The sequence below is a fragment of the Choristoneura fumiferana genome, chromosome 5 (assembly GCF_025370935.1).
Source record: "Choristoneura fumiferana chromosome 5, NRCan_CFum_1, whole genome shotgun sequence".
Taxonomy (NCBI): domain Eukaryota; kingdom Metazoa; phylum Arthropoda; class Insecta; order Lepidoptera; family Tortricidae; genus Choristoneura; species Choristoneura fumiferana.
In genome coordinates, this window is record NC_133476.1 from 15,357,678 (window position 1) to 15,385,433 (window position 27,756).

At 37.9% G+C, this 27,756-nt stretch overlaps 1 protein-coding gene across 2 annotated transcripts; it reads left to right on the forward strand.

Annotated features, from left to right (window-relative positions):
- Positions 1-464: 464 nt before the first annotated feature.
- Tbc1d8-9 (TBC1 domain family member 8/9) lies at positions 465-27,721 on the forward strand. 2 transcript variants are annotated; one of them, XM_074088139.1, is made up of 19 exons: positions 465-664; positions 803-969; positions 1,959-2,126; positions 3,568-3,664; positions 5,786-6,049; positions 8,869-9,133; positions 10,084-10,286; positions 11,527-11,653; positions 12,871-13,150; positions 13,668-13,861; positions 14,301-14,495; positions 15,109-15,258; positions 16,068-16,256; positions 16,647-16,826; positions 17,161-17,360; positions 19,110-19,228; positions 19,706-19,888; positions 20,548-20,663; positions 21,111-27,721. In XM_074088139.1, exons 1-19 carry the CDS (start codon positions 621-623, stop codon positions 21,330-21,332), a joined length of 3,363 nt encoding a protein of 1,120 aa, XP_073944240.1. In that variant the 5' UTR covers positions 465-620; the 3' UTR covers positions 21,333-27,721. The 2 variants fall into 2 exon arrangements, with proteins under 2 accessions (XP_073944240.1, XP_073944241.1); XM_074088140.1 differs by having other exon boundaries at positions 11,539-11,653.
- Positions 27,722-27,756: the final 35 nt, after the last annotated feature.

A 27,756-nucleotide genomic window follows, 5' to 3' on the forward strand; every position in this document is an offset into this window, starting at 1 on the left:
ACTGAGCGGCAAAAAATTTGGCCCTCAAATGTATGCAAAATCGGCAATTTTGTATGAGGGGTAGGCCAAATTTTGTGCCGCTGAGTATACTTTGATTTTTAGATTAGATTTTTTAGAAAAATATGGCTCTGTCCATTGGAGGACAATTTTGCCAGTGTCTAGTAGGTTTTGCCGTTGTACGGTAAAAAAATTCTAGAAAACGAAATATCTACTTTGATTTTTGATTCTACTTAAAGTTGGTAACTCCGTGGAGTACATTAACTGGAAGTTATTAAGTAAGTAAGCAAGCCCTCACGGTAGCAGCACCAGTCTAACAATAGGCTATTATTATCGATTAGTGAAAATAGAAAACAAAAAACATCGAATGTTGGCAACGTTTCATCACGTAGCAATCTTCGGAAATGAAACCAAATGGTCAGTGAGAAAAAAAATCAGCTGTCAAGTCAAAGTGTCAAGTACTGTCAGTCAAGCAAGTCAAGTTGCTGTTGTTTTGTATTGTGCCATTTTGTACCCTAATACTTTTAATTTCTTCAACAGATAACTCTTAATAGATTTAAAAATGCTAATTTTGCTCAATGATCTGTGAAGATTCATTGTCAAGGTTAATTTAAAGTGATAACATGTGGGTTAAGCCGCAGGAAGTCTTTATTAAAACTGCGCTGTGGTAATGTATTTTTTAAGTAGTTGCTTATCTATTATGTACCCATTCAGCTGCTTGAGTTGCTATTACAGCTGGAAACTTGGTCTAGGAATAATAATTGTTACTAATTACTTTAGTTACTAATGAGTAAGTGTTTTACAGGGATAGTGACGAAACTACCTTGTATTTCGTTCTTCAGAGAAGAAAAGGGCACGGTAAATCTGCTGGACTTTCTTCTCTCCTCGTTAGTACATTAGACAGTGTTAGAGACACGAAACCAGCGCCTTACCGAATACTACATCAAACACCCAACTCTGAGATATATTATGGTAAGTGTTTTTCAATCTACCTATCTATAAGAGAGAGAGCTACATTCTTATGATGACTCAAAACTATACATACTTACATTTCATATCTTTTCTCATAAGAATCACTACTATGCATACCATACCTAATAGGGATACATTTTCCATTCTTTTCTCTGACATTAAAATTAGCTACAGGTTTTATTATCCAATAAAAGTAACTGAAAACAATTTTTGTTTACTTTTAAATCTTTATATAAAACCCTGAAACCTGAATTTAGGACATACATCATGTGTTTTTATTTATATGCTATATACCTATTCCTTTCTTCTCACTGTGCATGAATTACTGCTCGCCTTATCTTTAAGTTTTCCTTTCCTGTTTAGGTTAGCTTGAAAAGATCCCTTTTAGGGATAAGTTCGCCTTTGTACTCTTTAGTTTTGTTGTTTTCTTTTCGTATTATTTTTGTGTTTTATGTACTTACAATAAAGTATTTACATACATTAACATACATACATACATCAAAGCAAATGTCCAAATGTACAATACAATACAATACAATTACTTTCTCTTTATTGTCCAACATTGTTGTTGTGTGTCTGTATTGTTTGTGTTGTATTTCTCTTTGTGGTGTTGTATTGTCTTTGTTGTCTTTATTGTGTGTGTTTGTACTTTAGATATTGAAAATAAAAGATTATACTCTTCTTTATATATATTGACCTGTTGCCTTTTGATCACAACAGGTCATTTAGTTCTAAATTAATTGTCAACTTTACGGTATTATGCTCTGGATAAAAATCAACCAAGGGTGTTCTTCATATTTCTATAACTACCCAACTGAATAAATCTACCGGTCAATGGCCAATTAATAGTATCTTTTTCAACTTCTATATTAGCATAATCATTGATAGTATTGATGGAGTAGTAGTTTTAAAATTTTATTGATTGAATTACATCTGACATTTACTGATTGAACAGAGATTTTCTGACATCATAAATTCCTTTGTTGCAGTTATATCATCAGCTCTAACGGAACCGGAGATACGTCAAGACTGGCAGTGGCTGCTCGACAATGTGTGTCCAACCCTTCACTCGTTTGACACAGAGGAGGAGGTCACAGAGTTTGTCTGCTGTAAAATAAACTCTATCATTGCCACTGAACAGGATAACTATATGGAAGGTTGAAATTTGTCACTTGACTTTAAAAAATAGTTTATTAGTATAGTTTGTTGACATAACACTTAATGAGCGAGTAAAATGCACTTTCCCTCTACTAAAATAAAAAATACATGACCAATCATGATTCCCATTTCTACAAAAGTTTTGTTACAATTTTTTTGTTGTTGAATTTGTTTTGTTGACATATACATATTTATATAACATGTGGAAATCCCTCTGGATTTTGAGTATTCTCATCCATGTTTGATCCATAGCCATTGTAAGCAATGTATCCACCTATAATCATATAATATAATGACATCTTCGCAACTAGTGGTTTTTTGTGAGGTTACGGCCTTTTGCCTTAAGAGGGCAGTTAATTTCAAGTAATTAAAAACTTAGTGTTATAATATTTAAAAAAACAATGTACTGTGTAATTATTACTAAAGTTATCTTTATACATCAGGGTTTTCGGTGCGGGAATGATTTGACAAAAGAGTAGAGAAATGTATTGTACCTCTCTGCGAATTGTGTACAAACTATGATACAATTTTATTTTAACTCATGTAGGGGGTTCTTTAGCCTTACTACCAAGCCTTATGAGATAATAATAAAAAAATAACATTAAAAATTACCTGTATTGATAGTAGTTGACGTGATTTTCATAATAAACTGCATAATTATTAATACTTTTTCTATATTTCTTCTTATTTGTCTTTCTGTAAATATCCATTTCAACAAACTGAACAACTCGGTAGTTGTAATAGGCACGAGTAGGGATTTAAGGGGATCCCATGCCCCAATGACCTTCGATCTGAATTCCTAGGTTTTGTAATGTTTTTGTAGCTTATTATAATAACAACAATGGCTTTAAGCAATATAGTATCCCATATTAACTTCAAAGTTCATTGTCTTCGAGATATTTGGCATCAAAGTTGAACAATAAACTGGTTTTCTGGCCATACATTTTGTGTTAATTAGTTTCAAATGAAAACCCTCGACACGTTTTTAGAGACTTCAAAGATGAACCCAAATATGTAGATTTCGTGTAACATGTTAGATCTTTCACGTCAATAGAGATACGAAATAAGTGTTTTTTTTTAGACAATGTTTAAAAAAATCATACAAAATTAAGAACTTATTATTTTTTTTTCAAAATTCGGTAGACAAAAATGGAGATTAAAGTTTGAAGAACCGATAGCCGTTTGACTTATAATTCTATCTGTAGTGCAAAAGTAGAAGATATGATTCAAAATTTGTCAAAAATTGATGAAAACCTCGGGTAGCCCCTTATATGAAGAAGTTCATATCGTAATGATTGATCTTTTTCATTTATATAATATTATGTTTTCATGATATTTTCTTTCAATTAATTATTCATTAGGCAGAAACCTGCTACAGAAAAGGCAGAAACATTCCCGCACCAAAAACCCCAATGTATTGTTATCATAAACTTTTTCTAGATGAAGACACAATCAATTACAAAAACGTTGATTATGAATTCCACCAACGGTTTGCCATGCCTAAGGATGAAAAGTTGGTGTGTTACTACTCTTGCAGGTGAGTCACGCTCTTTGTTCTAAAATGGCCTCTTTTGAATGTGAATCATTCATTATCCTTATTATGCAAGTTGTGCAATTTGAAAATACTTATAAAATTTCAATCTTTAGTAATATTATAAATGCGAAAGTATGTTTGTCTGTTACCTCTTCATGGTCAAACCGCTGAACCAATTTAAATGAAGAAGGACATTGAATAGTTTTGATCCCTTAACATTCCAAAATTCCCCACGGGATAGCGATAAACGAATATTTCGCAGATGTAGTTGCTGGCAAAAACAAGTTGCAAATAAGATGTTTTTGTTAAAAAAATTTTTTCAATACTACATTTTTTTTTGCTGACTTTTTGTTCACTGTACTTGCATTGTCATCCAAATTCCATTTCCGCACCAAATTCAAATTGATGCCATTAACCATTGAGGAAGTCTGTCCTGTGGATATGATCCTGGCCGGACCATTTGAATTTCTCAACCAGATAGCGTATTGTCACCGGACTTACATATTACGCCAAATTTCAAGTCAATCCGACCACTGGAAGTGGGTCAAAATTTGCAAGAATTGTCCCAAAAACAAACAGGGCAAACTAAATATAATAAAAGTTTGTAAAAATAGCGAAAGCTAAACCTGATTCCATGTAAATGTGGTTGAGTAAACTACCTGATTACTGGTACCCACTTTTTGACAGTCGATAAACTTGGATGGACTTCTTGAGGGCGTTAACACTACCTGCTTAGCACGATGATATTGTTTATTTTGAGACTGCCGAAAAGATTAATGCGAGTAGTCAAGTCATACTATCGTACCAGCGCCGGTCCTCGGTAGAGCAAGAAGGCCGGCCGCTGTAACCGCCACATTGCAACGGACCAGACGCCACTTTCCAGTTTTCAGTGCATAATAAATTACGATGGCGCCTTTTGAGAGGCACGAAAGCGGTGTACACAATCTCGCTCTGCCTTGGTCATGGTCAAGGGGTGCGTCCCACGAGATATAACTACAAAATATCAAATTTCATATTAATAACCTTCACAAGATATAAGGAATGTTAGCTATAACAACAAAAAGTATAATTTTTTAACGTATAACGCCTAAATTATGTAACTTAATTTTATATAACTTCAATTTGTGTAAGATTTATATGGACTAATTTCTTTTAACATAACATATATTAGGTATATCACTATCACTCATAATATATAATCATATGTGTAAATATGCGAAGCGAGCGAGCAAGTCGAAACTGTGCAGAAGCGACTTGGATAGGTTAGGTTCTGTCAGCCTAAGCCTTCGATGTTAGATGATTGTTTGCTTTTATCAAAGTTTTTAATGAATTATACGTTTTAACTCTTAGGTGTTATGAACATTATATGCTTTGATCGTTATATCAATTGATATTATATATCATCATCCCAGCCTATATACGTCCCACTGCTGGGACAGGCCTCCTCTCAGAACAAGAGGGCTTGGGCCATAGTTCACACGCGGGCCCAGTGCAGATTGGGAACTTCGCACGCACCATTGCTTCGCAGGTTTGTGCAGGTTTCTTCACGATGTTTTCCTTCACCGCAAAGCTCGTGGTAAATTTCAAATGTAATTCCGCACATGAATTTCGAAAAACTCAGAGGTGCGAGCCGGGGTTCGAACCCACGACCCTCTGCTTGAGAGGCGATAGGTCAAACCACTAGGCCACCACGGCTACTATATATAAACAACGACAACGATATTATATATAAACAACGTTTATACCTTACAAAATTAGATATTTTAAAATTATACTTTTCGTTCATTATATCCAGTGAACGTTATACTAAAAGAGTTTATATAAAGTGAGCGTATAAATCCCCTTGCAAAAAAATAGGGCACCTATGGTTTTTCAGATTTTTAAGCATTGAAGCTTAGAAAGTAAGCTTTCATGCACATAAAAAACAAAAACCATAGGTACCCGTTTTTTTGCAAGGGGGTTTATATTATGAATATTATATAATAAGTTCTTATATCTCGTATTACTTACCCTTGGTCAAGGGCTAGAGCCGGTCCTGTATCGTAATTCTATTATCCCGCCAAGCTATCACCTCGCCTCTTCGCATTCTTTTCTTACTGGAATTTCCTATTTCAAACTTGACAGTTACTGGAAAAGCAAGATGCCCCGGCAAGGCTGGATGTACCTGTCTGTCCACTACATGTGTTTCTACTCCAACATATTTGGACACAAAACCACGATCAAGATCCGATGGGCGGATGTCACGGAGCTGGCCAAAACAAACAGCTTACTGTTCCCTGACTCCATCAAAGTGGTGACGAGAGATGCCGAGCATTACTTCACTCTGTTCTTGAAGAAGAACGAGACTTTTGCATTGATGCAGCAGTTGGCTAATATCGCTATGAAGCAGTAAGTCCCTTATGTAACTTAGTCGATGTGCATGTGTGCGTGTTATCCTTGATAAGCCTAGCCAGCGGTCAGCAACCTTTTCAGATGGAAGAGCCAAAAGTTACAATTTACAAAACATATCTTCATTTTAAAGAGCCTCTCAAAATTTTCGTTTCAATGTATTTGCTAACATAAAATTGTTGTTTTATTGATAATAAATGGCTGATTGTTACACATGGCAGTGGCACTCGCACATGGATCTATTGCATGATTTTAAGAGTTTCTATAATTAAATAATGTACAGTCAAGTGCAAAAATAAGTATCTATTCGAACCACTCAAAAATATGTTACTACCACAGATATAGATTACACTAGATAACGCAAACACCTCAGTCTGTATGAAAACCAACCGTGTCACTTTTTTATATCTACAGTGACGTCTCAAGAGCGAATTAGCGATGTGAATTCCCCGATCAAATGCGCCGCCCACCCGCGCCGTGGGGCTCGAGTCAGTCACTATAGTCATGATTAGTCAGTTAGCGGTCAGTCTTTGTATGGGGCCAACCCCGACGTTTGATCGGGGTTCGGACACGCGAAGTAGATGTATATGCGTAATCTAGTGTAATATATCTGTGGTTACTACGGCCTTATTGCGTCGGAATAAGAGTCTGTGGTACTTATTTATGAAACTTTGAATCGCACTAATATTATAAATACGAAAGTTTGTAAGTCTGTTTCTTTGATTGCTTGTTTGTTTGTATGTTTGTTTGTTACTTCATCACGTCTTAACCGCTGAACCGATTTAGATGAAATTCGATATACAGATAGTTTGAGTCCCGGGGAATGACATATATCCCGGAAAATTGCATAGTTCACGTGGGATAGCGGTAACCGAATTCTACGCGGACGGAGTCGCGGGTAACGGCTAATTTATTTGTGTGTCTTAAAATTGAGAGCCAACTTTTCATTGAAAGAGTCGCATGCGCGAGCATCTGATTGCCGACTGCTATTGCTAAGTTCTTGTAGGATACAGACGATGTTGGAGGAAACAGCTAGTATATTTCGTATTTACTAGTCCTTATTTATCTTTGGTTGCAACTGAGATTAATTTCTTATTCTTAGTTATTTCATATAATCGCAAAGATGACTTAAAAAAAAGCTTTTTCACTTCTCATGCTCGTAAAGTTGGTGTTTATGCTGGATCTAGCCGACATAAAATGACTAGTGCATAAAATAAAATCTTCGTCTAAGACCAAGGTAATTAGGTGTCAACAGCCACAAACAAAGAAGTCTCTTTATTTTTTTTAATACATTTTTTATTTATTTAAAACTAAAAATCAATCAAATCAATCAAAATAAGTCACTAAAACCCTAAAACTAAAAAAAATATAATTATATAGTAATGCAGGAAAAATAAAATTTACGTAGTGAGTGAACAATTGTTTCACTGATGCTATTTCATTTCCTCGCCATCGAAGTGAAAAGCAGAATGTAAAACTCGAGCATTAAATCCATTTTCCCCTCGATGTGTCTATCCACCCTCGCTGTACCGGCTCGGGTGGCTATATGAACGTCTTGGGTAAAATGGCTCGTTTTATACTCCTGTTGTACAATCTACTATTTAATGAGTGAGTAAGGCAATAAAAATGAAACATACATTTGGAGTCTTTAATTATCTATAGCCGAGTTTAGACTTGCAAGAAAAGTCGTGCAAGTTGCATTACATTGCGAGGCCGTAAAGCGCACGAGTTTGTAGTGGTCAATCGAGCGCCGCAATGTAATGCAACTTGCACGATTTTTCTTGCAAGTCTAAACTTGGCTTAAGGAAGTACATAATACAGATGGCCATTTTAATCTAATTGGATTTCAATTGTTTGTATTGTGTCATGGATAGGACTATTAATTTATCATTGAATAGTTTGCACAGTGTATCCAGTTACTGATAAACCTGTGTGGTTTGTTTAATTTGATATTTGAATGTCAACAACTTTCATATATTATTATCATGAGCATCTAAAGGACTGTTGTTACTATAGGTACTATTACAAAAAAAAAAAAAAAAAAAAATATTTTCAACTTTTAAGTGAAGCACTTGTATTAGGAGGAATTCGCCCTCTCATACAAGTTGTTCCAAAGTCAAAAATAATAGCTAATAACTAATAATAGTTCTTAAAGTAGTTTATGCGACTGTTACAAAGCATTTTAATAAAAAAACCTACACAGTTTACATATTAAGTAACAAACAAAATTGTTTTACCTTACTACTTAAAGCAACAAATCTTTATAAATGAAAGCTTAAGAAAATCAAGAAACACACACACACAAACATCACGCCTGTATTCCCAAATGGGGTAGGCAGAGCACACGAAACGTTACCGCTTCGGAGCCACTTTTAGCAATTTTAGGTTTAAAGATTGACAAAAAAGGTACAATAGTGACAGGTTGCTAGCCTGCCGCCTACGGTATACCTTAACCTTATATCCTAATCAAGAAACAATATGACCAAAAGTACAAATACTATTTCAAGCCATTAGTTGTTCTATATCATACTATGAATGCATTGTATTATAATGATCTTAGTGCAGCAGTGTTAATAAAACATATATTAATACATACATATTTTGTATACGTACAAACAAACAGTTTATCTCTTCATTGTATTATACCGTAGTATGCTGGAATTACTGAACCTTTCAAAGTTAAGTTAAATTTTTCTGTTACAACATAGCTTACAAATGAACTTTTAACCCAATACTTTCGTTAAAATATTATGTATATCATACAAAACTCGTTTATCATGTTTATTTACTTAACGGTGTCATTAACCTCTCATTTCAAGGTTGATCGATGACAAGTCGGGCAGTTTCAACATCGATAAAGACCTACTGACAAAACTGAGCAAGAATGTACCAAAGAAGCCATCTTTTCTCAAACGGGATCTGGATGCGAGAAAGCAGTCTAACTTGTATACGCTAAGGTTCAGATTGCCGCAGACTGAGAAGCTGGATGGGTCTGAAGAGTGTTCGCTATGGACCCCCTATAATAAGCGACATAATTGGGGGCGGCTGTACTTGTCGCAGAACTTCATTTGTTTTGACAGTAGGGTAAGCATCCATTGTTATTGGTAGTGCGATTTGGCTAAAGTACAGTCAAGGAAAATGAATCATGTACCGGGGTGGAACCTTTTCATAATTAATTTTGATGTGATTTCTTTGACAAATGTAAGGTTGACAAATATTGACAAATATGACATTAGTAGCACAAATGTGCCACCCTGGTACGTGATTCAGTTTCTTCGGCTGTATGTTTCGAGGACAGGCGACAATGACATAAAATATTATGTTAGTAAATAGCAACATTACGTATTATGACGTTTTTCTTATGTACGAATAGCTCTTGTAAAGAACAGAAGAATTGTGAAACTTCTTTTGAGAAATCACTTACTGAATGAATCTTAATTTTAAAATCTATACCTACTCTTGAATCCATAATGATACTAAGTATGTGATGATTCACTCCAATGTTAGCATTATAAATTGTTTACTCAACAAGTTATCGCATAGAGCACGCGATGTAAATATTATACAATATTTCACTGGGTAACGTCCTTAGTACTACCTACTAAAACGAGGCAAATAGGGTATAAGTGGTCTGATATATTAAATGATATTGTACCGGATAACTCGCATCTTAAAGCAAACAAGCTCGACATGTTTCGAGCTAATTCGTAGCCCTTCCTCCTAGGAGGATAAGTGGTCTGTACTATATTAAACTAGAATTTAAAGCTGAAGTCAAGGATAATGAACTCATGCCACTATGCCTATACACATCACTCCTCTATAGAAATGACAGAAAAAAGTGTAATATTAATAAAGAGATAAGGTAAAAACATATCCTTAACTGGGGGGTTTTCTCTGTTCATTGTACGGACGCAACGCTCGCTTCACGACTGCATGGTTTTCGGCTGTTTGGTCGGATTACCGGTGGTCTCAAGCCGAGTTCAAGTCCCATCAGATCAAAAAAAAAAACTTTAAAAAAAATCTATTCTTGCCAGGTCAGGAACCTGGTCCGTCTAACGATCCCCCTTCGTACCGTCCATCAAGTGGAGCGGGCAGACTCGGGAGGCACGGGCAGTTCGGCCGACTCCGGCAGTATACTCATCACGACTGCCCACCACACGAGTTTCCTGTTCGGCAATATATCGGATCGCGAGTTTCTGGTGCACAAGATATCGGAGCTGCTTGCCAAGTTGCCGAAGTAAGTTTGTTGCAGTTTTTTTTTGTGGGATTAAGGTTATGGCCATGATTTAAAGTTTTCTGTGAGAATGTAGTTTAACATGAAGAACGGATTTTCGTAATTGGAGAATTAGAGACATCAATTTCAGACTAATTATGTTCTTATGAACATTTTATTTTTGGTTTTGAAATTTGGGCAGAGGACTGTTTACAAACAGCAAAGTCAAAGTCAAAATATATTTATTCAATTTAGGCTATAACAAGCACCTATGAATGTCAAAAAAAAATCTACCATCGGTTCGGAAAAACCTCTGCTGAGAAGAATCCGGCAAGAAACTCAACGAGGTATATATTTTTTTAAACAGATTTACAATATTATTAAATGATATGTATACATCACAAGTATTTAACACAACTTTATTTTTAACACAGCAGCAACTGATTACCTAAACTAAATAAATTAAATGCAATAAATCTTAAAATATTAATAGCACTAGAAAATAGGACAGTCAGGGGTTATGTCTTATTGCTCTGAGTTTTTGTCTAAGAAGGAATATTGTTATGCTTGCGTTCTGAGGGGTATAATTTTTTTGTTTATGAATTGACATGGTTTTGCATGATTATTTTCTCAAGCTTTTGTTTGAATTTCTGTCATTTAACCAGCTAATAATTTTGGGACTTTTATTTCAGCTATTAACAAGAACGCAGGTGGGATGCTGTTTTATATCATAACTGGTTTTTTATATATAAAAAAAAACAAATGAAATACGGGTAATGTCCATTCAAGTCTTTGACGTGCACACGCAAAAACGTAGTTGTCTCTTTCTAACATCGTTATCGGAACGAGGCAGCTACGTTACTGCGGCGTGCGCCCGTTAAAACTATCTGAACAACCGTAACTTACACCGTTTTTCATTATGTCATCTACATAAAAGGCATGAGGGATGGCAACTATAGAATATAAAGTGTATGCGGGTTTGATACTGCTTATCTATGTAAATTTTCCGTGAAAAATGCTGGTGAAATGCCACAACTGGCTTATGTAAAACACATGTAATTACTTAATTTGTGCTTTCACTCGTATTTAAATAGTAGAACAGACTTCATTTTTTGGTAAGCAAATTTTGCTTAGCTCAACGTGATCGCAGTTAGTCGAAAAGTACATTTTAACCCGCACGTAGCAGTCAAGGTGTTAACAACGGTCTACTAACAAAGGGGTGACCACACTTGTCGTACACATTCTCAATCTGTTGAATATGCAGTGATATGTTCAGGGAGAAGCCGAGAGCGACGCAGAGCGAGGAAAAAGCGTGGACACCCCAGCCGCCGCTCATGACGCTGTTTCTGACGCAGCAGACATCGCCGATTAAGCAGATACAGCAGAAAAAGGTAATTTTATACATGATAGACCAATCAAACAAGATAGATTAACCAAACATCGATTTTTATCAGCTCCTATACTATTATCTGTGATTTATTTCATCACGAATACTAATATAAGAACAAACCAAGACTATTGGGAGGGTGCAAAGTACTAGGTGGGGGTAATGAAATCTATCGCAGCGCTCATAGTGGCCAAAAGAAGAAATAATCTATGCTCTGTTATCTGTCATACTCATGTGAATCTGTCATTAATAAAGCAATTTGTATAGACTTTAAGTACCTAATTTTAGTAATAGACGTTTGTGTTATGATGCGAGCTTGAATTATTGAACACTGTCCCGGTTTTGTTCTTAATTCCTCTACATCTCGGACATGTCCAGCAACAATTTTCCTTATGAATCGGTTTGTGGTTGAAATTTTATATTGAGTGATACTCACAAAACCGGTCTTCAAAATGATACTCATTTTGATCTGAAAACGATATTAAATTTATTACTAGCGATATAAGAACAATTAAATAATTTGACTATTATTCAAAAAAACCAATAACATAGCTTTAACTTTTCGTTTTACAGTAAAAGTACAACTAAACATGAAGTAAACAAACCATGACATAACGAAAATAAAACACACTTTTTGAATAAATTTTACTTACCTCATTTAATTTGAATTACCAAAAATGAATTCACAATCTTTTGTCTACCCAAATCACGGTATCACAGTAATTTTGTATTATAAATTAATACGTTATAGGTTTGATTTTTGTCACAATGTCGCGATTAAATTTCAAAACGTCAGAGCATCAGAGCCAAAAAAGTTACGGACGCTAGGTGGCGCTGATGTCATGCAGCCAATACTCTATTCCTATATAACAGCACTTGTATCGTAATGTTGCTAAAACAGGGGTCGGCAACCTTTTGGCAGACATGGGCCACATAGTGAAAAAATTGATAAAGGTGGGCCCGCACTTGTAAGATAATTTTGTACCTAATAGATATCTACCTAGTTATCTAGTATAAGTGATATTACAAAACAGTCGCGGGCCGTGCGTTGTCAACCGCTGTGCTAAAACATTGACTGTTAAACCAATTAACAACCCGAACAACATCATAATAACCGCATTATTAGTTTTATGAACTGTCCGTGTGCACGTGACGTTCCCTATGACTCTCCCTGCTTAATGACTTTTTAAAATGTACCTACCCTAATTTAAAACATTCCAGGAAAAACAATGGGAAGACCACATGACCGACGTCGGCCGCGGCATAAGCATGTACCAAAACACAGAAGGCAGCGAACTCGTGATCAGCGGTATACCAGAATCTCTCCGCGGCGAGCTTTGGAGCGTGTTCTCAGGGTCCATACTCCAGAAGGCACAGAACAAAGGATTGTATGAGAAGTTGGTCAACGAAGCGCTGTCCTCGAAGAATCAGGCGAATGATGAGATAGAAAGAGATCTGCATAGATCGCTGCCGGAGCACCCAGCGTTCCAGAATAATGTCGGTAAGTTTGGAATTGCAAGTTTTTTTTGATGATGCCTATTGGGTAGAAGTTATTTGAAAATAACTGTTTCGAGAACATATAAATGTGACCGTCTATCTATTCCACCTGGTCCGGTTAGCGAATAAGGTAAACCCAGGCATGACGCACTCTGCATTTTAGGTATGAAGCTACAAGTACCCGGTGGCGTCGTCTGGACGGACTGATTACACAGGGCTGCCGCGCGCCCTGTGAACCGACTGTGAACCAATTCAAATGAAAGTAAATATGAAGATGGTTTGAGACCCTGGAAAGGATATAAAATAGCAGTTGTTATCCCAAAAATTTTAGTTTTCCCGAGATAGCGATAAACGAATTTTTCGCAGACGGAATCGCAGGCAAAAGCTGGTTCAAATACCATCATCCGATACCCTGCCCTACCATACCCTACCATGCTCTACCCATACTTATACCGTATCATCCTTAGTTTAAGCTTGTTCCTAAGAAAAACACTAAATAATCTCCACTCTTTTTTTCCCAGGTATCTCCGCCCTCCGCCGCGTACTCTGCGCGTACGCATTGAAGAACCCGACCATCGGCTACTGCCAAGCGATGAACATAGTGGCTTCCGTGCTGCTAATATACTGCCCCGAAGAGCAGGCGTTCTGGCTTCTAGCCACCATTTGCGAAACGCTGCTGCCGGATTATTATAATACTAGAGTTGTTGGGGCCTTGGTAAGTCAATTTGTGTCATATAGTATGTGTAAAGTAATATTATAAATACAAAAGTTTGTGAGCATGTGTATGTGTATTTTTTTCCTTCACGCTAAAATGATTTCATAGATTTAAATGAGATTTACAGGTCAAATTAAGCTAATTTATTTTCTCTAAAACACTAGTGGCCAACTGTTACTGTTTAAAAGATAATTAATTATCAGCAGCACTTTAAACAGCGTGAAGAACCTTAATTTGTGATGTTTCCAAAGTCCATAACTAATCTGTTTTTAATTTCCACAAATTTTAGCAAAAGAAAGTTCAAAATGTAGACTTTTTTCTAATAGCAAAACTCCCGGAAAACAATTACAGGGATGTTCATTCAGATAGAGGCCACCAACCACGAGCTGAAATATTTTTAGCAAATTTAAAAACTCAGTTCTTCACCTTCCATTTACAGGTAGACCAAGGTGTCTTGGAAGAGCTGACAGAGGCCCATTTGCCGGAGCTCCACGCGAAGTTAGACGAGCTCGGCATGATGAACATGATCTCTCTGTCCTGGTTCCTCACGCTATTCATCAGCGTCATGCCTTACGAGTGTGCTGTCAACGTCATGGATTGCTTCTTCTATGATGGCGCCAAGGTCATCTTTCAGGTTAGTATAAAGTATAGTAACATGGGATTTTCCCGCATATTTTAAAACCAATCTCCGACTACTCGTTCCACTGTTGAACATAGGCTTCGTGTCAGAATAAAAGGCCTTGGTTTGTAGTCACCAGATAAGTCTAGTGCGGAACGCGTGAGTTCAAAAAGTTGGACTAAGTTAATCTGCAGTTAACCATACAAAACGACTGACAGGAAAAAGTTCCGGTGTGACATGAAAAATAAATTTCAAATGCTATAGATGTCAGCACTATCAGTTGATGTACTTTTTCGGACCTATCAAAACAAGATTCTCCCTCTTCTTTGCTATTTGCCAACTTATCGAGTAAATATTTACATACTTCTTTCTACTACTATTTTCCTAGCTGTAGTGAGGTGAAAAATTGTGTTTCGCTCGGCTGTAAAGCTGTATTGCATCGCATGCCTTGAATTGAAACCCTCGGCTGCACACAGGATTCTTCTTTTGAAGCACCGTTTCGCTCGTGGTTCAATCCAAGAATCCTTCGCTTGCTCAGGTTTCTATACACGCACACGCACCAAACAATAACTTTCCAGCTTTGCATAACAAATAAATATTGTCAACTCCCTAATATTTGGTTTTTCAGGTGACGTTAAAGATCCTGGACATAAACCGGGATAAATTACTGAAATGCTGTGAAGACGGGCAAGCGATGCAGGTGTTGAACGATTATCTAAAGGGTATTTACAACGACGAAGCTATCGCTTTGTCCACTGAGCCACGCACCGCTGAGAAGGTAAGATATTCAATGAGGGCTATCGCGTATGAACTCGCCACTAGAGGCGCTAGTGTAGCGTGAGGTCTCCAAAATGTCAAATCTCATAGTTTTTGGGTGAGCTACGCGGGTTTATTTATAATTAGAATAGTTTTGTGAATATTTTGCAATATCTGGAACTAATTATGGCAAATATGCGTTCTGGGGCTATGATTGTCTTTGTTTTGAGACAGTTTTGACTTTCGGAAACCTTTGTCCTCCCTTTTTTCCGAACAAAACGGGAACTATGCAACACTGTGGCATGCTCGATATTTTTATGGTACGGTTTTAAGGTGTATTAAATATGATAACAGACTTTGAAAGCCATACTTAAAAACCTCACGCAACAGTGCGCCATCTAGTGAGTCAAAAAACGATAGCCCTCATTAAACTGAAACAATTACTTTGCTCACCCGCGACTTTATGATAGCTACATTTATGCAAGATATGTGTGTTCATGCAGTTCTTCTACCTCAACACTTTAAGAACACACAGAAATCACACAAACCCATCTATCACCACTCCCAACCAGCAGGGCTACTACGAAACTCGAAACTTATAAAATAGTATCGGTGTCAAAGGGACCGCACGACACGAACTTCGAGTTTCGAGTTTCGTAGTAGCCCTGCGGAGCTATAAATAAAATGAAAACAATAATAAATGTCATTTTCTCTCTCTCACTCAAAATATCCTCGAGTTACCCCGGGCGCAAAAGTGCCCATCTCACTTGCCGTGTTACGTTAGTTTAAAATTGAATAAAAATATTTTGACTTTGACTTTAATATTTTCAGAGCGTAAAAATCCAGGAGATCATCTACCAATCGTACCGCTCGTACGGGCAGAGCGTGACTCCGGAGTGCATCGAACACTTGCGGCTGAAACACCGGCTGCGCGTCGTTCGCCAGTTGGAGGACAGTCTGGAAAGGAACACGCTTCGGGCGCTGCAGTTGGATCGGCTGTTGGAACCTCAGGAGTTACAGGTACGGCACAAGAGATGTCTGACACTAAAAACCCAAACATCTTGGAGAACCCTGTACCACACACCAGTGAAACAATTCAATGAAAAAATCATTTACATGTCTCAATTTTAGGGGTTTTTTTTTTGCCTGTGTTTAGTGTATGAAAAAAAAAGTGAAAGAAAAAGAGCTCGAGGCCGTTTATGACATGATTGATTAAACCCTCGTTTGCGGGAACTAAAATAAATACTACATTCAAGTTTGATCTGTATTTACGAGCACAACTTCTGCTGATTTAAATAAAAAAAAACCCATATAATTGGCATGGATCCATGTCCTAAGCATACCGGTGATTAACTGACTTCCAAAAAGGAGGTTCTATGTTCGACTGTATGTATTTTTTTTAACTTACAGGAACTCCTCAGCATAATCCGCGAGGAGCTGCTCTGGGCGAAACGTGTGCCCTGCGAACGTCTAGAGGCGCCTTACGAGGCGTACAGGCTTGATTACACTCAGTTCAAGAATCTCTTCACCGCTCTGTCGCCCTGGGCCAAAGGGGATTGCGCCGAGGCCATCACTGCCAGGATGTTCAAGGTAGGTTAAAAATAACATGCCTTAGGGCCTACGCTAGCTGGCTTTTCGGCCCCAACGGCTATCTGTTCGCCGTGCTATACGGCCTGCCTAATTCCATAGCCGTTAGGGCCGGAAAGTTCTCGAATAGACACCGAGGATCCGCAAGTGCAGCGTAGAACGTCCACCAACGAGATAGACGGATGACGTCAAAGTCGTGGGTTCACGGTAGATGCAGGCAGCTTTAAACCGATGCAACTGGAGGTCTATGAGGGAGGCCTATGTCCAACAGTGGACGTTCTACGTCCTGATACGATGATGATGAGATAAGTATAAAAATAACTTTCATCTGTGTCAGTTGATGGACTCTGACGACGACGGACTAGTGTCAGCGCGCGGTCTGTCGCTGTCTTTGGGTGTGAGCGCGCGCGCGGACGCTCAGCGCAAACTGCGCGTGCTGTACTGTGCGCACGCGCCGCCGTTGCTCGAGCGCGCGGAGCTGGAGCGCGGCGCGTGCGGCGCCGAGCTGGCTGCTGACGCTATCTCGTTCTTTGACAGGTCAGTTTGATGAACTAAAAACAATTAGCGCTATCGTTTTTTGTCTCACTAGATGGCGCACTGTTGCGTGAGGTTTTTAAGTATGGCTTTCAAAGTCTGTTATTACGGGCGTTAAAACAAAGTTTAGATTAAAATCATATTTAAAACACCTTAAAACCGTACCATAAAAATATCCAGCAACCACAGTGTTGCTTAGTCCCGTTTTGTTCGGAAAAAAAGGGAGGTCAAAAGTTTCCGAATGACAAAACTGTCTCAAAACACAGACATTCATTGCCCCGTAACGCATAATTGCCATAATTAATTTCAGGTTATGCAAAATATTCACAAAAAAATCTTATTATAAATAAACCCGCGTAGCTCACCCAAAAACTATGAGATTTGACATTTCGGAGACCTCACGCTACACTAGCGCCTCTAGCGAGCGGCGAATTCATTCGAGATACAAGCCCTCATTAGCGCTATCGCGTATGAATTTGCCGCTAGAGGCGCTAGTGTAGCGAGAGGTCTCCGAAATGTCAAATGTCACTGTTTTGGGTTTATTTATAATTAGAATAATTTTGTGAATATTTTGAAATACCTGAAATTCATTATGGCAAACATGCGATACTGGGCAATGTATGTCTGTGTTTTGAGACAGTTTTGTCTTTCGGAAAACTTTCGTCCTCCCTTTTTTCCAAACAAAATGGGACTACGCAACACTGCTCCACATGCTCGATATTTTTATAGTACGGTCAAGGACTTTAATTCATGAGCCACCATGGAACCTTTTCAAAGGAAAAGTCATTACGATTTTCCTTCTTAATTAATGCGATGTCACTATGTAGTTTACTGTGAATTGTGAATCATGAATACGTTTACCGTACAGTTCAAGGTATTAAATATGATTTATTACTACTACTACCTCGCACCTCTTGAGTTTTTCGAAATTCATGTGCGGAATTACATTTGAAATTTACCACGAGCTTTGCGGTGAAGGCAAACATCGTGAGGAAACGTGCACAAACCTGCGAAGCAATTCAATGGTGCGTGTGAAGTTCCCAATCCGCACTGGGCCCGCGTGGGAACTACGGCCCAAGCCCTCTTGTTCTGAGAGGAGGCCTGTGCCCAGCAGTGGGACGTATATAGGCTGGGATGATGACTACTACTACTTGTGTACTTGTGTTCTCTGTACTGTTTACTGTATTGGTGTGCAATAAAGAGTTATTGTATTGTATTGTATTGTATTACTTTGCTCACCCGAGACCTTATTATAGCTGCGTCTATGCAAACAATGTATGTTCATGCAGCTCCTCCACCTCCGCACTGTAAGAACGAATCACGCAAACAGAACTATTACCAAACAGTTGCTTGCATTGTTCGAATTCGTAATAATAATCACACTTTGAAATACCGCATAGATGAAACTAAATTGTTGTTTGAAGATGTGTTTCTGCAATTTTATTTTTAAAGTCTTATTTAGACGGTGCGAGTAATATCGTGCAAGTTGCGGTACAACACTACTGTCGATGTTCAATCATTTGCAACGAAAATCGCGCGCTTTTTGCACCTTCTAAATGAACCTTAATTTTTTTTTATTTTTTATTTATTAAGGTAACAAACAGTCACATAGTTAAACATTGCATTTAAGACATGATAAGGTATAGACCTGGAGTGCCATAACAGTTATAAAGCATACATCGGTAAACAGGAATGGTAGGTGCATAAAATTCTCGCTTAATGTATCATAATTAGTGGACTTGTGGTTTACAGCGTGGATAACCCATCTAGTTCGGAACTGGCTCCTCAAGAGTTGCAGCGGTCCATAAGCGACGTGTGCGGCGACGGCAGCTACATGGACAAATCCAGCGACAGCACTAATAGCCAATCAGGTACACAATACGGATTAATCATTTTCATAATCCCGGGATTAGGTGGTTTAACAACTCTATATATACTCTTGCGAATTGTAGGTAAATAGATTCTGCCTATTCGATATTCCGATCACTGTTTATGAACTACCCAATTCATACTTTATCATGATATATCAACTCCCCATTATCTATCGGCTGGCAACACCTTGTGGCGAGCCGTTATTGATTCCAAAAAAAAATCTTTTGTACATGGTTTTATTTAACTTGCAACGTTTCTTGTGAGTGGTGAATTTAAAATTTGCTATAGTCCGACATCATGCGCGAGAACGAGCGTATAACCGAAGTTATGCTTCTGTAAGTCTAGTCACAATACAATCTAATAGTGAAACTCTGATGGCCCGGCCTAGATCGTCTCCGCAGGACGGAACTCTTCAACGGTTAATAGAAATATTTTGATGAGAGTGCACGTACAGTGAACATAAAAATATATTCCAGCAAGCAGTATGGACACGACTAGCGAGGCGATCCGCGCGTGCGCGCTCGCTGGCATAGGCTCGCCTTGCGGCACGCCCCGCGCCGCGCCGCCGCTGCCCCACGCGCACTTCCTACAGCTGCTGGCAACGTTGCATTCGCTCACTACGACGCGGGCGCCGCTTTACGATGCGTGCGCGCAGGCTGGTAAGACACTACCACTCTAAAGCCGCGTATCCATTAGAGCAGCCTCAGGCCGAGCACCGCGAGCCGAGCCATATTTTGTCGGTTTTTTGGCCGTGCTCAAAGGAGCCTCAGTCTGAGCCGTGCCTTGCAGCGTCTCCACTTGCGCGGCCTCGGAGCGAGGCAGCCGCTCGGCCCGAGGCTGCCTCTAGTGGATACGCGGCTTTATTACAAGCAGGTTTAAGGCTCAGTTTCATTGGTCGATAGGGTTTTAGTATTATTTTAGTTTTATCTGTGTCTATTGATTGAGAGTGCCACTGAGAGATAAGTAAATAATAAATTAATACTAATATCTTGGGACAAATTACACCAATTTACGTACACACATCCTACGGGATCGAGACTACTGGCGAGCCCGTCGGTGTAGCTAACCTATATAGTTCTCGCTGTATAGGTAGCTATGCAACTCTGACGCTAATGCGGGGTACGGCAGATTTCCATAACCCATGCCATAGTACCCGCATACGGGGTACAGGACATTTCTATAACGCATGTTATAGGGCCTGCATAGCCTTTAACCCGTCGAGCGCCGAGCCAAGGAACGTTTCCTTTTAATAAATTTGCCTATCTTAAAGATATAGATGTAGATATTACGAGCATTTAACTTCTATAAATGTCGGCAGGTACGATACTGATGCAGATCGGCGAGTGGAACCACCGCCGGCCAAACCTCGACCGGGAGATATCCCAGGACAGCCTCTATTTAGCTGCGGTTGAAAAGCAACCGGCTTCTTCCAAGGTATGTCCACATTAGTGTTATAGTATTTGATACCGCTAATAAGTTAACAAAGCAACAAATCAATTCTCAAAATAAAATTACTATCAAACTCAAAGACAATTTTTTAACAAACAAGCAAAATGAACGTAGTCCCTCGTCAATCCATGACTTATGTTACTTTTTTTTTTCATTTGCGAATCTTTGTCCGCCAACTGCAACGGCAACTGGCATAACGCATAATTTTCTAACTGTATGCGCCTGTCTTTATATCTACGATCACTGCCTACAATCAGCAGAGTACCGACACACTAAAAGTAGGAGGGATTGTGATCAGCAAATTAACGGGGGCGAATGCACCGCGTAACTATATTGTCTAGACGTCCGAGTTACCTCACTAGTTGTTATTACGCTATGATCTGGTGTACCATTTATATATTTTTACATTCCTATTGTCTTTTCATAATCCAGGTGGACCCTAACGGCAACACAACAGCAGATCAAGACACAGTGCCTTCCCCGTCAAAAGAAACTGAGCAGTCAACAGAAGGCGAGTGGTCCATCACCCTAGAGCAGTTCCTGGCAACTATGCTCTCGCAAGCGCCGCTTGAGGAGTTCTTCAACGAGAAAGTGTCCATACTACCTCAGCTAGAAGCCTTGAGGCAAAGGGATCGGTTGCAATCAGTGTCTTAGTAAGTAAGCTGTTTGTTAAGTTAATTGCGTTTTCTTAAAAGACGAGGCCTTCGCGTGATGTTTAGGTAAGGCATTGTATGAAAGGCCTTTTGCGACGCCATCTCAATAGTTTTCAGGTCAGCTTGAAGGTCTCGAAGTTTTTTAAATCAACGTCGAGTGTAAAAGCAATGAATTGTTATTTTGTATTGTATCACTTATATTCGCAATAATTGTTATGAAATCTTCAACTATACCGTACAACGGCACATCACTAAAAGTCACGTACATCCCTTAGCGTGGGGTGGCAATTTGACGTTTCGATTCGGCGCGAAAAGCAAGAGAACGGAAGAATGTCATAGGGTAAATTGTCAATTACTGGCCACCTTTCAATAACTGGCCGCCTTATACTAAAAATGAATTCTATTTATAGGTGACCAGAATTTATTTTATTATAAGGTGGCCAGTAATTGACGCCTTATACTAAAAATGAACTCTGTTTATAGTAGGTGACTAAATGAAGATTTACCCTGTTTTATTAAAAAAGTAATTTTCATTTCCATATAAAATGCATTAAACAATCTATTGAACATTACGTTTTAGGGCGTGAGACTCAACTTATAGAATTCCATGAATTATTTTAGTATTTAATTAAACAATGAGTTGACTTTTCCATCTGTCATTTTTAGTAAGAGTTTCTTTTGTTTGATGTTAAAGTGATGGAATTTATAATGTAAAATATTTGGGTCTCGAAAAATATCCTGAAGCGTTTCCTAACGTTTTTTTTATGTTTACTTTTTACTATTGTTATCATTTCAGGATAATTTATTGTATTTTGAATTAGCAATGAAATCTACATAGACACATCAATGGTTACTACTTGGCGTCAATTCTTACCGGTAGTGGAAAAAGGTTAAAAATTTACACATTAAAGTCCATTGTCATAGATATTAAGTGGTTAAGTCCAAATAATTTTGGGGACCTACCAATATCATTGAAATAGGGATGACGACTGAGTTAAAAATATATAATTCTTTTTAGTCCGACAGTTAGACTATGGAGAAATATGGGACACGTATTTTTTGGTTTATCAAATTATTAAAAATCGGCAAAGGTATAATTCAACAAATTTCCGGAGTGGGGGCTTGTGACGTCACTATTAGGTAAAAATCATACCATATAGTGACTTCACTCGAAACCTCTAAGCACTGTATCCTCGTCATTTTTTGTTTGTCAAACAAAAGAAAAAATACGTGCACAATATTTTTTAATAATCTAACTGACGGACTAAACAGTTTTTTTAGTCGTCTAGCCTATTAACGCTAGCTGTTAAAGTACATATACGTACTTAAAGATTCAACTGTTCAAACAAAACCTGAAATATTTCAACGGCCACAACATATTTTGTATACATGCGTTTCAAACAATTAAAAAACATAACCCTCCTTCGGGCAGTCGGGTAAAAATGAAACCTAATTTCTTTATCAAAACAATTTGTTACCGGCATTTTAGATTATCAATATTATTTAGCCGTATAAATTTATTGTGCGAAAAATATTAAAAAGTTATTTGGCATGGTGACTACAATAACATTCCAAATTTTGATTATATTTTCTACGAAGTAAATGGCTCGCAGAATTCTTTATTTTATGCCATTACTTGAATAACATGAAGCCATACTAGTTTATAGCTGTTTATTTCTATATTCTGTTGAATTTTAATTCGAGATTTTTATTAGAATAGTAGGGGGTGAATTTGAATTTAAAATGTCAGTTTGGCTATTCGAGATGACGTGCAGCCGAAAATGAGATCGATGAAGTCAGGAGTGGCAAACGGGAGCTCCAAAGTTCGCATGCTTTTCGCTGTCATACTGTATTGTTTCTCCGAATCATCATGTGTCATAATTTATTTCCCACTGAAACCTTCAATTTTTCTGAATTTTTTAAATGGCCATCCTTAAAACTATAGGGTAGGTTAGATTTGTTTTATAACAACTTTGAACAATTATTGGATTCAGATAAAAAAGAGTTATGACAAACGATCATTTAGACGAACATTAATTAAATACATTCGGACTTTCATTAAGTACGATAGCCGATATATGAACCCGAATCACCCTAATTTAAGGTACGCAAAGATTATAGGTATTCATTAAGATTTCGATTAGGGCTGGCTATTTTATTTATGCTATTTAGGGCGGTTTCAGACAAGCATCTTATTTGCGCGTATAAGCTCGTTTTTGGAGGCGCCTGTACACGCATTCAGGGACGGTTTTGTTTTCTTCGAGCGTGTACACGCAGGAATGAGCGCGTACACGCGCGTTCAGTTTAATCTAGCGCTCGTGTAAGCATACGGCATACAGCCAAAACGACCGTATACTGTACGCGTAGAAAAAAAGCAAGTCTGAAACCGCCGTTACAAGTTTTTGGGCAAATCCACATTGAACATGATCTAACTAATCCAAGTTACTGTAACGATAACCAATGTGAAATTAGCCTTGAAATCTTCTAAATTTATTTGAAATGTCATGCAGCGCTCTTGTGTGTTGTACAACAATTAAAACTAAAAAGTTGTTTTCAAATATCATCACACTTTTGAAAAAAGCTGTACCTCAAAATTTAACTTTAAGAACATTATTTTAAAAACTAATTTTGTTGACGTATTTATTAGTTCGTTTAGGTGAACTAGGGTGAACTAAAACTTGTTTGGTTGCTACGTCCCTATCCAACTTTTTAAGCAATTTCTTGGCTTTCCGCTATGTAATTGATGGTGCTGTGCTCTGCTTCCTGAAATATCAATATTATGGGATTATACTATACAGTCACGACGCTATTTGTGTTTTAAAACTGTCGCACTATCGATATAACGTTTTATTATATACATACAAGCCTGAATTCACCTGAAGGAATATTGTCTATCGTGCTAAAAATGTTATATTCTACCGCCAGCTTCCACCGTTAGATGTATAGAAATGGTGATTACAATTGCAACTGAAAGCTCTGCCTGATATCCTGCTATCAGGCGAGCTTGAGCTTGTATGCAAAATAGTTGGCGCCATTGCAAACAAGCGTTTTTATTATCTGCTGTGAGATTATATAATAATCATCAGCGATTGGGTTGCCACGTCGCGGGATGTCAAGTAGAAATGTTAGTATGGATAAGCCTGTATGCCCACGATTTAAACTGTCGAAAAAAATATTTATGTGAGCTGATTATAAATCCCAGCTTATAAGCCCAGCAGTGGGACGTATATAGGCTGGGATGATGATGATGATTATAAATACATATTAATATTTAACTCGCATGTTTTATTCAAAACTTTAAATGAAGTCAACTTAGATCTTTATTCAATACTAGCTGTTGCTCGCGACTTTTTCTGCGCAGAATGAGTTTATCGCGCGCTCTTGGGAATAACAAATCATTTCAGAATAAATGATACGTATAATATTATTTATCCTGGTCTTCTACAATTTCATGACATTCAAAGCGTGACAGCTGAACTAATAAACATATCACTTTTGCAATTAAAATGTCATCTTATTATTCAATATTAAAAAATCAACTTAGTTTATATAGTTTTAGTTTTCACTTTGTATGCAATAAATTGTAGTGTTGGTAATAAAGCTAATAACTTAGAGGTCGATCCGTAAATGCAATTATTATTATGTAATAATATAAAAACATTGCTCTTTTTAACATAAAGCCCAGAAATCCATGGCATATCCATCCTAGCATAGCGATTGAGTTCCCTCTACTAAATGACAACCGAACCGTCGATTACTGGTTATATTTAACTACTTAACTGGCTAAAAAAATGTTGCGATAAATTCAGATCTACGAAATACCGCCTCTGTTTATTTGTATTTAAATTTAGTTCAGAGCTATGTTAAGTTAACAAAGAAATATTTTTATATGCTTGTATCTTTACCATAAATAACTATATCTATCGAAATCGGGTACAATATATAGCGGACAATATTGTAATTATGCTTCTCACATAAGGATAAGTCATTTATAGAAAATGTATGTTTAGCCCTGTAGAGTCTAGTTTTCTATTAAAGATAATAAAGTGTTGCATACAAGAATAACGGGCCAACGACATTGTAAGCAAATCTTTATACTTCTCTGCTAAATCTGTCTTGAATAACTTAATTAATATGTACTGTTGTAAATTAATACAGAGCGATCGAAGTGATATACAAGATGTCTTAAAATTTCTTCCACAATTTTTAACCATGTAGTTGGTTTAATTTGACCGAACACCCCCTGTAAATGTTTCCATACATTTTGAAGAAATTACTCTTTGCTGAGTTCTAGACTGTCTGATAAAACTTGAAATTAGTGCCACCTCGTGTTATTGTCGGAAACTAAGAGCAGAATAAAGTTGCCACATCAAAATATTACAAAAAAATGTTGCAAGTATTAAAATAGATTTTAACGCATTGATCGCTGTTAAAAGTGTACCGCGTTAAAACTGTGACTACACTTTGAGTCAAAAATCCGATGGAAATCCTATAAAGGGGCGTTCAGTCAACTAATTAAATAAACCCCTGAAATATTGTGGGAGAATTTTAAAATACCACGTATAAGTTTTGTGAGGTAGATCATGAGGACGCTGTTTCAGCTTGTCTAGTTCAAATTTCAATATAGCAACCGTATAATGACCAGGGGGGCTACTACGAAAATCGAAGTTCGTATCGTACCGTAACTCACTCTCGTATAAAATAATATAAGCATCAGCGGGACGGCAAGGTACGAAAAGAAAGAGATAGTGAATGTATTTGAGCCCCCGCGCGTTAGGGCCTACGCTAGCTACGGTTTGCACAGAGCTGGTGGACGCCTATTGAAAAATAAATAGTACCCATGAGCAGCGCTAAGGCCCGCTTCACATGCACACGGTCATGGCACGGTTACCGTGTCGTGTTTAAGTAGAAATGTATGAGCTACATAGACCGTGCCGTGACCGTGTGCATGTGAAGCGGGCCTAACTGCACGCGTCGCGTACGACGGATTTTACACCTGCGTGGACGAGTATTCGAGCGTTTTGACCGCGCGGTCAAATTTTATTAGCGTCCCACGTTTATATAACACAACGGAAAGACAATTTACAAGAATTTTAATCACGCTAAATTCAGCATCGGTATATTCATAAAAAAAACATGAAAAACGCTGAATATTCGCCCATCCGCGCCCGCAGGCGTACGCCCGTTCCGTGCACCTGCACCAGCTAGCATAGCCCCTTAGACAATACTGTATCAAAGCCATCTTACCTCTATCCTCAAGATCTGTCTTGATTCAGATATCCCAAAGAATTAATGTAGGTGAATCGAATGCAGTGAGAATCAGCGTCCTGTCTACTGGCAGTGCGGATGCCAAGTCATAATTCCACAATGTAGATACTAAAATCTAAAACTTTGATAGCTTTTGTGTTTATAGTGCTAAAGTCTGATTCCATATGAAAGAAAAGTCATGCACCTAGCATTACTATTATAATTATTATTAAACCGCGACTTGATTGTGTGTTGCAGGATTGAATTATCTATCATTTCGTACATATTTTTAAGTGGTCAAATCATACGGTGTTCACTTGGAGTTGCTTGTCGAGTTTGCACTATTGGCATCTCTGTCGCTCACGCCATGAACGTTGTAGTACATTGCTTTCACGTAAATATTTCTGTGAATCATCATCCCAGCCTATAAACGTCCCACTGCTGGGCACAGGGTTCCTCTCAGAACAAGAGGGCTTGAGCCATAGTTCCCACGCGGGCCCAGTGCAGATTGGGAACTTCGCACGCACCATTGAATCGCTTCGCAGGTTCGTGCAGGTTTCCTCACGATGTTTTCCTTCACTGCAAAGCTCGTGGTAAATTTCAAATGTAATTCCGCACATGAATTTCGATAAACTCAGAGGTGCGAGCCGCGGTTTGAACCCACGACCCTCTGCTTGAGAGGCGATAGGTCAAACCACTAGGCCACCACGGCCTTCTCGGTATTATGTGAATACGCCAAGAATATAATGTTTTAAACTTTCGTGATTTTTCACTCATAGTCAAAATGCCACAAACCCTACACCCTACTCACTTCAGTCTACTCGTGACCACGGCCAAATAAAATAAAATGTAAGTAAATATTTACTCATGTGCTTTAGCGTGATAAGTCCCGTTGGTGGTATTTTGACTACGCCAAGAATATACCTAATGCTACTTGTAGGCTTTTTTTTCATATTTAAACTGGACTTAACTTTGTTCAAGGTAGATTTGTTTGCGTAGCTTTTAATACTTTCAAATATTTATAGCGTTTATCGTCCGCATTGTAGCACAACTTGGATGTTCATAATTATGCATTCTGACCGTTTACCTGATTACGATGTATTGAAAGATCGTATATTTCAAAATACATTTGTTTGACGTTAACCTGTTTTTTATTATTTAGAAATTAAGACGAAGAA